This window comes from Chanodichthys erythropterus, chromosome 16 (assembly GCF_024489055.1).
Source record: "Chanodichthys erythropterus isolate Z2021 chromosome 16, ASM2448905v1, whole genome shotgun sequence".
Taxonomy (NCBI): Eukaryota; Metazoa; Chordata; class Actinopteri; order Cypriniformes; family Xenocyprididae; genus Chanodichthys; species Chanodichthys erythropterus.
The window spans coordinates 15,108,922-15,122,201 of NC_090236.1; the positions used below are offsets into that span (position 1 = coordinate 15,108,922).

The 13,280-nt window shown below is 33.5% G+C and overlaps 2 protein-coding genes across 3 annotated transcripts; both read right to left on the reverse strand.

Moving 5' to 3' along the window:
• Window positions 1–1,541: 1,541 nt before the first annotated feature.
• LOC137003761 (uncharacterized) lies at window positions 1,542–7,217 on the reverse strand. Its single transcript, XM_067364045.1, has one exon. It carries the CDS (start codon window positions 7,215–7,217, stop codon window positions 1,542–1,544), a length of 5,676 nt encoding a protein of 1,891 aa, XP_067220146.1.
• A 1,505-nt stretch (window positions 7,218–8,722) lies between these two features.
• LOC137003356 (uncharacterized) lies at window positions 8,723–13,075 on the reverse strand. Of its 2 annotated transcripts, none has more exons than XM_067363480.1 (3): window positions 11,563–13,075; window positions 8,948–10,013; window positions 8,723–8,882 (listed from the first exon to the last, which is right to left on the reverse strand). In XM_067363480.1, exons 2-3 carry the CDS (start codon window positions 10,011–10,013, stop codon window positions 8,869–8,871), a joined length of 1,080 nt encoding a protein of 359 aa, XP_067219581.1. In that variant the 5' UTR covers window positions 11,563–13,075; the 3' UTR covers window positions 8,723–8,868. The 2 variants fall into 2 exon arrangements, with proteins under 2 accessions (XP_067219581.1, XP_067219580.1); XM_067363479.1 differs by having other exon boundaries at window positions 8,723–8,900.
• Between the last annotated feature and the right edge of the window lie 205 nt (window positions 13,076–13,280).

A 13,280-nucleotide genomic window follows, 5' to 3' on the forward strand; every position in this document is an offset into this window, starting at 1 on the left:
AATGATAATAGGCTACTGCAGACAAAAAAAATCCTTTTTTTTACGTTTTACATAAATGGCAATGTAAAATGACATGATCAAATTGTTTTCTTCTTCTGAGAGCCAAGAACAGAAAGCTAAATCTGCAATTAGCTCAAAGTCAAAAAAAAAAAAGGTCAGTCAACAGTGGAAAAAGGTACACTGCACTCTTATTTGATTTGCAGCTGAATTCAGCCACACACATATGATACCGAGATCATGAGTCAATAACTTGCCTTGAATCAATAATCCATAATGGTGATGGGGCTGTAATGGTCTGGAGAATGTTCTCTGCAGTCAAACTGTTTGTTCCTGATTTACGTAGAAAACGGAAATGTAATGGAAATGCCAGGAGGTCTTGGAGTTGAATGTTGTCCTAATAATGGAGATGATGTGGTCATCAAAGCAACATTTGATGTTACATTTGATGTACCTAAGGAGAATTAGATTCTGATTAGAATTTTTTTTTTAAATTTTACAACACATACAAATGGATTACACTGTAAATGGTTACTTTAACCACAATATTTTATATTCAAACAAAATATTCTTCTAATGCAAACATATTGTATAGTGGTAATTTTAGAATTGTATGTTAATATTATAAAACTTATGACCAATTTAAAAGATAAAAATGGTCTCACCTGTTTATGAATACTCCAACTGTTGTAATATGATGAAAATGAAGTAGCTAAGATAGTCCAAGATTTCTTAAAGTTCCTCTTTGTCTTTCCTTTCTCTTTTATATACAATGTCTTACTGTTTTAAAATGAAGTTTCACCTCTTTAAGTAGTTGAATATAAATTTGATCAATGCCAACTGTAAAATTAATTTCTGCATACAAAGTCATTACAAAAGCATATTACATAGACATTTTGATCAATAAAATATTGGAAACAAACAAAGACAAATGAATGAATGAATGAATGAATAAATGAATGAATAATAATAATAATAAAAAAACTACAACAATTAAAATGAGTAATTGTTTTAAAAAAAGTGTATGGTGTTAAGGCCTCTGAATAAATGGCATTATTTTTGAATCCAATAAATATATTTTAAATATATTAACTCATTACAAGTTTAAATAACTAAAAAATGAGTACTGCTATTTATTTTAGATAAACATAAATATGAACATGACCTTAACACCAACTTAAAGTAGTAAAAAATTAAACAATCCCAATGGCTACTGCTGCCTTCACGTGCTATCGGAAATGTCCTACTTTTGACTTCTTAAGTCATAATTTTTAGTTTGTCTTCGTAATTTATTTAATTCTCTATAGGAATATAGGAATTTCAATAGAAGGCAGGTTGATTCTTGCCTTCTTTTTTTTTAGAAATGTCATTGATTAATATTTTGTTATTAAAGATATTTATGTAAAATCATATTAAATTATGAAATAAGAAACTTTTATTTACAATAATTCCGATAGCACATGAAGGCAGCATAAATTCCCACAGAGGCTGTCCACTGATTAACATCCACCTCTGTATCCCCCCCCCTTACGGTGGACAATGCATTATAGCCACTTCATCACAATGCAGTCATGATAGCTGAAGTATGTGGGCATTATGTCAATCGTAAGTTTATCCAAGTCAATATCTTTTATATATACATGGTCAATTAATGTCCCATTTTCAGTTGTTGGTTTTTCAACAATTTGTGTAAAACCAAAATGCTGCATAACATCATGAATTGTTGAATTACTAAAAAGGTTTTCATTGAAATCCCCTAAAATTATTTTTCCACCTGGTAAGCAGTTTATTTGATTAATTAAGGTAATCAACCTCTCTCTAAACAATGGTAAGATATATGATGGTGGTCTATACACAACTGCCAAGGTTGTGTTTAAATGTTGTATATTGCACGTTAGACATTCAATGTTAATACATGGTAAATCAACTAAAGTAGCTTTTACATTCTGTCTATAATAGATACCAACACCACCATGATTTTCTTCTTTTAGTTTAGCAAAAACATCCTGACTTGTGTCGTAAGCAACATTTCGTGGTTTATCATAAAAATAGTATCCAGTAAGACTGATTTCATTCTCAAAATAGTTTGGTTTTAACCATGTCTCTGTTACACAAATCATATCTGCTTGAAAATATCTCTTATCTTGGCGAATATCTAAAATATGTGGATTGACTCCTTGAACATTGTGTAACATAATTTGAAATTTTACACTTTCTGTAATTTCCCTTGGAACAATGAATGGAGGCATACTCTGTAGAGCTTGCTCAATGTTGTCTTTTGCAAAAATAACATTTTCTTTGAAATCTTCTATTATGAGTCCATCAAGACAGGTCACTCTACTTAATGCTACATATGCTTGTCCTGGAGCAAACATCTTTTTCATTGAAACAACAGCTTTGTTCACTGTCAGACCTTGTACTTTGTGAACTGTGCACGCCCAGGCCAGTCTCAAAGGATATTGCCTTCTGACACCACCAGTGCTTGTTACTTTTTCTTCTTCAGGTTCAATTGGTGTACTTTTCTCCAGTCCAGGTTTTAAACATGTTTTTTTACCTCTAGCTTCTTTACCAACATGTTCATCATCAAATTCGATATATATTTTTGATGGAAACATTTCATCATCATCATAACAAAATTCTTTAATTGTCCCAAAGATTCCATTCACAAGACCATCTGAGACATTAATATTTTTCAGCAGCATTACTCGAGCATCAATGGCTAATTCAAGGGATTTTTCCAAACTACTGTTCTGCACTCTGGAATGAAACCCATCCTTTTTTTCCATTCGGCCATTCTTAGCATTTCTTTCAAAATCTTGAGCATTTATAGTAACCGTGTCAGTGCATACTTTGTGTAACTTTGATATATTGTGATCATCAACTTCACTATTAGTTGCATAAATATGGATATCTGTACTATCATCACCATCACCTGTTTCACATTTCTTAAGCATATTAACATCTTCTTCAAGCATTACTTCATCTTTTTTACGTAGCCTTAAACGGTTTAATAATTCTGCAAACTTTTTGTCCTTCTGACGCATAATCTCTGTAAGTTCAACAAAATGAAAGTTAGTTTCCCAAAGATTAACACCGTTGACTGGTTCAGTGTAAAGTGGTTTTCCTTTAACAGGAGACAGCTGATAAAAATCTCCAACTGCTATCACAGAGACATTTCCAAATGCAGAGTAATCACCTGTTTGTTTGATTTGTCTCAATCTTCCATGAATATATGACAGAAGTTTATGATCAACCATTGAAATTTCATCAATTATTAATATTTGCAGTTTTCCAAATTTGGCTCTCAAGGAATTATTTTTTTCATCTCCAAGTGGTTGATATGGCAGTGTAGCATTTATTCCAATGGACAGAGTGGAATGTACTGTAGCTGCATTTTTTAAGTTGTAAGCTGCAACACCAGTTGGTGCTGTTAATAGCACGTGTGTCTCATCTGGGTTCTCTGTTAACCTTGAAAGTATGCGAGAGGTTTCATAATAGATTGCTTTTATCAGCACTGACTTTCCAACACCTCCTGGACCAGATATAAAGACATGAAATGGATCTGGGTTTTCACCTTGTACTTTTGCTAAACACCATTGCCGCACTTTGTAAAAGATTTGTGACTGCTTTTCATTCAAAGACCGTAGCAAAGCCAAAACATCTTGCTTTGTCATAGCAGATGGATTGGATTCTAGTTTTGAAGGACCTACATTTGGTAATAGATCAGGTATAATATCATCACCTTCCTCTGTTTCTATTTGTTGTTTCTTACTCTCTAGACATTCCAAACGTTCAAGTTCTGCTTCTGGACAGATTTGGGCCCAAGCATCTTCCATTGGTCCGTGCTGTTCTAAATCATCTTGAGCTCTTTGTATTGTGTCTGCTTCTTTTTCAAATTTTGCCATGTTTGTGTCAACTATAATTTTCACTGACTCAAGCTCATCATTATAAATTGTTACAAATCCAGTCTCATAAAACTCCTGATGGGAAGGGAAATGTGGTGGCTTCAATTGATCTCGCACAAAATGAGGCAAAAATAATTCCAAAATACTTTGATAATAATTTTCTGGATTTTTAGTGGGTGAAAAACGGGCATATCGTACAATGGCACAGTTTGAACAAGTTCGTTTTCTCACAAAGCCCATGTCATTTTCCAGTTTTACTCTATCTGCACACAAGTATTCAGATTTACTCAAAACTCTGTACTCTGAGGCAAAGGTTGCTAAACACATTCCAGTAAATTCTTTGGTATTTGGACGGGCTCTGTATCTCTCTGTGATGCTTTTCATCCATATGCCATCACTGTTGTCATCTCCACATTCAGCTTTTTTATGTATAGTGTTTAAGGGTAAACTCATTCTTATTGTATTAATTCCAGTTGGAATGAACACTACTTTCCTTGACCCCTCTTTTAGTTTCATGTTAGTCAGCCGATAAACACTTTCTTGAGCTGAGACCTCTCGATTATGTAAAAACACACTGCCAAGTTTTCTTAAAGCTTGTTTTGCATCCATATTACCTTGACTGTGTGCTTCTTTTTGAGCATTAGCCAGCAGCAAACCCATTTCTCTCTCAGCTTTGGAAATATAGGAAATTATATATACTATACAAGAGTAAGCATCAACAACAAATTGTATATCCATGTTTGCATTCCAACATCTCAGAAGATCAGGATTATATTGATTAACCCATACATCACTTGGCTTTCTCTTCAAAACAACATTTGTTTTTTTCGTAATTCTATTGTATGCCATTTCAAATGTCTCTTGATTTATACCAATAGATGCAAACATAGAGTCAACTGAATCAAATGCAACATCGCTATTCAATAAACATTCTCTGACTTTTTTCATTACAGCTTCAGCTAACTCTTTTGATATTTGTTTACAGTTTGTCTTTTTGTATTGTCTTTCATTTTTTTCATCATCAGTTTCTTTTTCATCTTTATCACTCTTGCTGCTTCTTGTAATAAAAGTATTTTTGCTTGGTGGACGTGGAAAGTTGAATCTACACACAGTTCCTTTCTTTTTACATGTTTTTGCATGTCTTTTACTGTGTTGTTGCACACTGCTCACTATTTCATGCATTTCTTTTTGCTGTTCAGGTGGCATTTCACAAGTGACATAGCGATCAACAAATGCTACAACTTCATTATCATCATCTCTGTCCACTTGAGGTGCATTTTCAACCCAAAACAGACAATGTGTATGAGGTGAACCACGTTGTTGGAATTCTATTCGATAGAAATAATCTATTATTTTTCCAATTGGTTGGGCTGGAGACATAATAACATCTTTCAGAAAGTAGTGAAATCGATAATCAAACATTCTGGCAGCAGTTACAGGATTACGTTTCAACATCCCACATCTATCAGACCAATCCAATTTATCAATAGGTGTTTGACAGCCCTCTTGTTTTACAATACATTGCATTAGCTCTGTCCATCGCAAATCCGCTGATGAAAATGAGCAAAACCATGTTGGAATACCTAATTGTCTAACCATTGCAAATAAATCTTTTTGAACACTTTGCCAAAAAACAGGAGTCCCTCTCACAGGTTTCAAAAATTTATAACCCTGATCAAAATTTAAAATCTTTTGCAGGGATTCTTTGTTTGTTAGCATTTCTGAAGTAATTTTTGTTTTGTTGCTTGTGTCATAGCCTTTCCTTAAAGCAATAGATACATTTGAGATCACTTGATTAAGCTCAGACAAATATTGTCCATAAAAGATGTAGTCCAGGTTTTGAGCAAAACGTCCATCTGCATTTAGGATTCTATTATTTAAATATCTAGACAGTGTTAATTTTTCAGGTCGTGAATCATGAAATGTTCCTGTTGCATTTGGGAAGAGAACTGGAAAGCATTTTGCTTCATTAGTTTCATCCATTAACATTCTCACTGGATTGTTGCCCTCTGCTGGTGCAAGTGACATAATTCCATCAAAATGTTGATCTAACACCTCTTGTGCAATGTCAACTGGTTGCAAACACGAATCCATAAACAAACCATGTTGCTGTCGATCATGAAGTGTCTCATCAGTGATGTCATTGTCTTCATTTTCAATATCATACTCTTTATTAACACATATGCCCAAGTCTTGTTCATTGTTATCACTTTTATCATTTATTTGTTCTTCTGTTTTACTCAGAGGATTAATCCAACTTTCATTAAACTCTACATCTGTATAGCACTTGTTATATTGTTGTAGATATTTTAAAGCAGTTTTTACCTTATCAACGTGCACAAACTTATATTCATAGTGTCCTTTATATGTCAGTTTTCTCTTAAGCTTTACACGAATCATCAAATCCTCATCTTCTGATCTTGGTAAAACATTCACCACATCTGTAACATTAGATGGAACACATGTCACTGGTCCATGAACACCATTCTGTCCACCTCGTGGTAATGCCATCATTTTCATGAATGGGATATGCTTCGCTATTAGATGTTGCTCAAGAGAGTTTAAACAGCTCAATTCAGGAGGAATAGGATCCAGAGTGAGATTGTTTGCAACACTTTCAGCAGGCATTTTACCTTCAGAAATTTTTCTATCACATGTGTGACAAATCCACAAATATTCCGCTGGACTATTTTTATACACACATTCTTCACTGCAGTCTTTATTACATTTATGAAAATCATTCAATGTTATACATTTTTCTGCAATGCAGCCAGCCTGGATAGATTTTTGAATATATTTATTTTTATTACAGTATTTCACCTGCATTTTAAAGCAGCAGCGATGACAAACTGAACATACATATTCAGGACCTGTTGATATTTTTTCTTTAAATTGTTCAATCACACAATCAATCTCTTTCCTTTTGATCTCTGCCTCATGATGAGTTACAGCATTTCTAATTTTAATGCTACTAGCAAAATTAATATCATTTTTATATTTCTCTTTGTTATAATGAATCACCTTAGTCTTGTGCATTTCATCTTCACTATATTTTCTAATACTGTACTGTTTCAAACGTTCCTTGTGTGCGGTATTCTCTGCGTATTTGTCAATAGAATACTGTTTCAAAGATTCCCTGTGTGCGGTATTCTCTGCGTATTTGTCAATAGAATGCTGCTTCAAAGATTCCCTGTGTGCGGTATTCTCTGCGTATTTGTCAATAGAATACCTTTTCAAAGATTGACAGCGCGATTCATATTTATTTTTGCTTAATATTTTTAATTTTTCTTGATAGTGTTCATTTTCATTATACATTTTAATACCAGATTTAATTTTCCTATGTTTGTACATTTCATCCTCATGATATCTTTTCATTGCTTTCATTTTTTTCCCCTCATTTAAGTCATAATTACTATTGTATTGGACTTTCTGTCTATAAAGCTTAAGTGGGTCTGACTTGGGATTTAATGATGCAGGAAACATGGAAACTTCAACTGGTGATTTACAAATTGAAGCACAGCTACCATCCTTTTTTTTCACACATAGAACAACTTCATAATGACAACTATTAGCATGTTTCAAGTAAATCCCCTTGTATTGGCAGCTCTGTCTGTTTGATGTGGCATTTAAGGCTGAATACTTAAGCCATTTCTCTTGAGTAAAAGTAAATATGTCTACACCAATTAAATCACTGGCTGCTTGTATTTCTAGCTCTGATGCCCAAGTTCCAACATATTTCATTCTCAAAGTGGCAATATAGTTCCCAACAGAACTGTGTCCTTGTCTGAGATACTGAATGTACCTTTCTTCATTTTGGAGAATATGAGATACAACAGCACGTCTCACTTTTCTGTGTTCTTTTTCACTTCCACTTACAGCATAAGCTATTGATCTGAAAAAGCAGTTACCATCACCCACAATATCTTTGGTTTTACAAGGTTCAGCCATTTCAACACTTTCATTTGGATAATTTTGTTCAATTGAAACATGTACAATGTTTAGCTTCAAGCAAATATTTTTTTGTTGCTGTACTGTTAATGGACTAAACTGAAAACAAACAGTGTCAGTTTGTGAAATGAATTCAACATCTGCTGTATTTTCATTTCTTGGGCATGCACTGGGCATTTCCGTTTTCTTTTGTGCATAACTTTGAACAAAATATATTTCATCTGCACTAGAGAAATCAGTCAAAGAGTAACTGCAACTTTCCATTTCTGATTTTATACCCTCAGTCATTTTTTCTATTTTAGTATTTTCCATCACAGGATTACATATCACCTGATTATTTTGAATATCTTTGTCAATTTGTGTACATGTTTCATGCACAGGTATTGCATCTGTGTTGATAAAATCAGTCAGAGTATTACTGCAACTTTCCATTTCTGATTTCATACCTCTACTCACTGGTTCTGCTTCAGTATTTTCTTCCACCACTGGATGGCACACCAAACGATTGCGGAGAGTGTTATCATTAATCATATTTGCCTCGACCCCAGTTACCTCAAAAGGACGATTTTTTGCAATCAATGATGCACCAAGTCTCCTGAAGTGAATGAGCAAAGATTCTATGCTGCCATAGAAAGTCACTATACTCTTACCATACTGTGCATATGTTCCATCAGAGCGTCGTGAATGTGGATCAATCACTGCATACCATGAACCTTGTCTGACAACTGCACATATGGTGTGGTTCATATTTACCAAACATGCATCAAACCTCTGGAATGCTTGTTTTACTGCTTCATCAAATGACATGGCAAACCCTTGTAGACCTTCATCATAATGAGAAATGCCAAACAACCCTGTGAGCAATTGTCCATACTTTATTGAAAAAGTGCAATTATTCAACATGTGTGTGTCAGGCAGCTCAGCAACTTGAATGTAGCCATCTGTGCAATCGTTGATTTTCCCTGCATCTCTCATGGCACTGTACAGGTCATCTCCGTGAATGAGGACATCATTCAGGTCACTGACGGTCCACTGCAACACATTTTTCATCTTAGACATGACAATGGCAATTAAACTGTTTGCAGCACATTGCTTACCACCATTGGGATTGAAACGGGGATGTCCTTGATGGAAAGAGCCTCTTATGCAAGATCTCTGGGGACATACATCAGTACCAGCATTCATTTTCATCTCATTATGTTCAGTAGTAGAGACATAGGGAGAGAAACATTTTGACTTTTGTACACACTTATTCACCTCAACCCCCGTTACCTCAAAAGGATGATTTTTTGCATTCAAGGATGCACCAAGTCTCTTGAAATGAATGAGTAAAGATTCTATGCTGCCATAGAAAGTCACTACACTCTTACCGTAAGCTGCCATTGTTCCATCACAGTGTCGGGAATGTGGATCAATCACTGCATACCATGAACCTTGTCTAACAGCTGCACATATGGTGTGGTTCATATTTACCAAACATGCATCAAACCTCTGGAATGCTTGTTTTACTGCTTCATCAAATGACATGGCGAAGCCTTGCAGACCTTCATCATAATTAGAAATGCCAAACAACCCTGTGTGTAATTGTCCATACTTTATTGAAAAAGTACAATTATTCAGCGTGTGTGTGTCAGGCAGCTCAGCAACTTCCATGTAGCCATCTAAGTGATCGTTGATTTTCCCTGCATCTCTCATGGCACTGTACAGGTCATTTCCGTGAATCAGAACATCATTCAGGTCACTGATGGTCCACTGCAACACATTTTTCATCTTAGACATGACAATGGCAATTAAACTGTTTGCAGCACATTGCTTACCACCATTGGGATTGAAGCGGGGATGTCCTTGATGAAAAGAGCCTCTGATATAGGAAGTCTGTGGAGACAAATAAGAAACAGCATGCATAGTCATCTCAGCATCTTTTGGAAACTTTGGCATAGACTTTGAATTAGCGTCTGAATCAGACTTTGGGTAAGAATCGGTAAAATTGGCAAATTCGGAACAATTGGCAAATTCGGAACAATTGGCAAAATTAGGATCAGGCTCTTGTATTTCTTTTCTTTGTTTAGGAGGCTGCAAAATCTCTTCAGGATTAGCAGCCAGCCTGTCCGCGATTCTCCTCTTGGCTGCCTGAGAACGCTGAGACTGCTTCGTCCGAGGCATCTGCACATACACAAAATATAGGAAGATAAATTAAATGACATATTACTGCATAATAATTAACAAAAAATACATTAAAGATTTTTTTTAAATTTAGTTCACATTACAATAATGTTTAGTAACAATAATATTGCATGCTACTCTCCTTACTTTGGTCTTTTGCACTTAAAATGTTTATATATGAAAAAATTAAATAAATACAAGCATTAACTTTTTCATTTTTAAATGTTTAACTGATAAAACTGAATGGTAACTAAACTCACAACTATTAACATATTAGCTAACCATAATAACCAAACAGAACATAATTACTCACATATATAACAAACATAAAATTAACCTGCATAGTCATTATGCTTTTCAATAAACAGATTGCACTAAAAAGCCATTGATAACGAATACACAATTCTTTAAATCCCTACAAAACAACCCTGTTTTAATTAGAGCTATACTGACATCTAGTGGTGAAATCATAAAGTTACATATTTTATTTATTTCTTTGTACCAATGAACAATAATTTAGCTTCTTTGCATTTGAAAGACCTTTACCCCATTTTTAACTTACAAATGGTGTCAAATAATTATTAAATGTTCAGTTTAGAGATTATTTTCCCAAACAGTTTCAAAATGCAGTAAATGTGCAAATTTTCTATTGCATTATATCATAAGCACACATACAAATCTGTGTGCATCTATGTATATTCACACACAGCAATTCAAAAGTGTTGAAACAAAACTAACTTATGATCATAAAGGATAAATCATTATTCAAATTCCAACACCACCACCAACTACTCATGATTGTTTTCATTATTTCAAAATGTGCTAAACAACAAACTTTAGCAAAATTATTTAAACTGGAAAGTAGAAAGTGGAAAATCATGTATATTATATATAAGTGATCAAATTGAATGCCTCGTTGCTTGATTTTATAGTTCTGTTTTTGTGTGTCTGTGTGATTAACTTTGTGCCTTAAAATAAAACATTTTTCAATTATTCTTTAAAAAGGCTGTTTAAAATAAACAAGAATTTTTAATAAAACATGATGTGAGCTTAATGAGTACAGGGGTGTGCTTAAAGGGAAAAAAATATATACCCATTAAGCACAGCCAGACTATTTGCAATTAATAAAGTCCATCTTAATTGAAATGCTTTCCTCATTTAAAATACAATAAAATAATTGTTGTGTGAGGGATTAATATTTTACTTTAACGTAACTTCTTGTACTGAAATCAATATCTTTTGCACTATAAATGTCTCAATGTAGATTTTCATGACCTTTATAACTACATTCACTCTAGTCCTACAAAAAATGATAAACATTTGAGTTTTTCTTACCTATAAATAAAAAGAATATAATAAAATAAAATAAAAATTTATTAGACATATCTTCAGAAAGCACATATAATAACTATTTACAGAATACACAGTATATTACACAAATCTTATCAACACGCTATCTATTAAAAAAATTGTGAAACATTCACTACTTTACCCAAAATACTTCACTGTTGGACATATTATTGCAATATCAAAAGAACTATCATCTTACCTCAAATCACGTTTCTGCAAATCTTCTGCAACAAAATTGAGAAAAAATTAATAACATATAAAGAAATACATTTAAAGACTTCACACTACATTTTAATGCAAGCATCACTAAACACGGCCAATTATGGCTTTTAGTCAAAATTGTTTATTAAGAGAGATACTGATATCATTAGGTATACTTTCATTTTTTGTTTTACATATAATCTGATTCTATTGTTTATCCACGAAATTATGTGATCTAATGAGCATCACTGATTTAAAATGCTGTATCAAGTATGTTTCCATGATTGCTTACTTGACTTGACTGTCAATCATGTCACGTATTAGTTATCTGCCCTCTCTCTTCCAATCACAAACTTATTATGCTTTCAGTTATGTACACAACAAACACAGAAAAACGTTTAACAACAAGTGAAACATGAGACTGATAAAGTACGATTATTACAATTACGATTTAATTATGATTATTAAAGTATGTAATTTCGATTTCATATTCATGGTACATGGAAAAATTTCATAACAATAAAGAATAAAACATTTACACAACAAATGGTTAAAAAATTAGCTTTAGTTAAAAAGACTAATGGTGCGTTCAAGTCATGTCGGAAAGATCGTATTTACGAGCAGAACCAACATGAACGCCACCACAATGTCGTAAATACCAGTGGGAATCTCGTAATTTTCTTTAATCTCCGATCTGTACGAGTTGGGGGCATGTCAATCAGAAACATAGTGAAATACCACAATACTTACAGGTATTTAGCAGTGACATTGTCAGGCTTTTCTATTTACAACGAAGTAAGCTGATTCCCAGCAAAAAATACGATAGCATCACAATATATAAATGTAATATGTAACAATAAATTTTACAATGGCTTCATAAATTAATTAAAAAACATAAAAAAGCAACATACAACTAATGCATATTCTTTGCTCTACATTTTCTAGAAGCAGAAATGTTGTTATTTTGTGTAATTAATTTAGACAAGGCCCACCGCCATCATACTCCGACGAAAGTGACTTGAAAGACACCTACCGTTGTACACACGACTTTCCACCTCATAAATACAAACTTCCCAGGAGGACTTGAATGCACCATATGAATAACATTTATCACGTGTCTTGCCCATGCACTGCATGTGCTACACGTTGTTGACGCACTGCATGCGTTATACAATATACTAATGTATCTATATACAGAATTTACATCGTCAACAAAATATGAGTAAATATAACACAAAACTGGTATTTTTTTATGAACTACCCTTTAAAACTGAAGCTAATGATAAATTCAACCAAGAAGAAAAACAGATGAAGCTAGAGCAATTAACAATTACACCCTTACTTTCCAAACATGTCAATACTAAGAATAAACTACATGAACCACTAACTATTAAACTAATAATAGCAATCACTGTAAAAAAAAAAAAAAGAAGAGATTTATTTCGTCTTATAATCAAATTACTGTCCCAGTCAATTAAGAATCTAGAACTGAAATAAAACGTTGCCTTTCAACATTTATGTAAGAAATACAGCCACACAATATGCAAACACACAAAAAACTACTTAGAATAACTTCAAAATATCACGGATGACTAACAATAATGCACAGATGATTAGGATTAGAGACAGAAAGAACACCATACATCTTACCTTGCCCAGCTAGTAGACAAAATGGCTTCACTTCCGGGCAAACCCGGAATACGCTATCTCTAACAA

Excerpts from the sequence above, each read along its gene's own strand:
- LOC137003761 (XM_067364045.1), bottom strand. The coding sequence starts at position 7,217 with ATGTATAATGAAAATGAACACTATCAAGAAAAATTAAAAATATTAAGC.
- LOC137003356 (XM_067363479.1), bottom strand. The coding sequence starts at position 10,013 with ATGCCTCGGACGAAGCAGTCTCAGCGTTCTCAGGCAGCCAAGAGGAGA. Across the intron at positions 8,901-8,947 it reads CCGTTTCAATCCCAATGGTG|ATGAAAAATGTGTTGCAGTG; the intron begins GTAAGCAATGTG and ends GTCATGTCTAAG.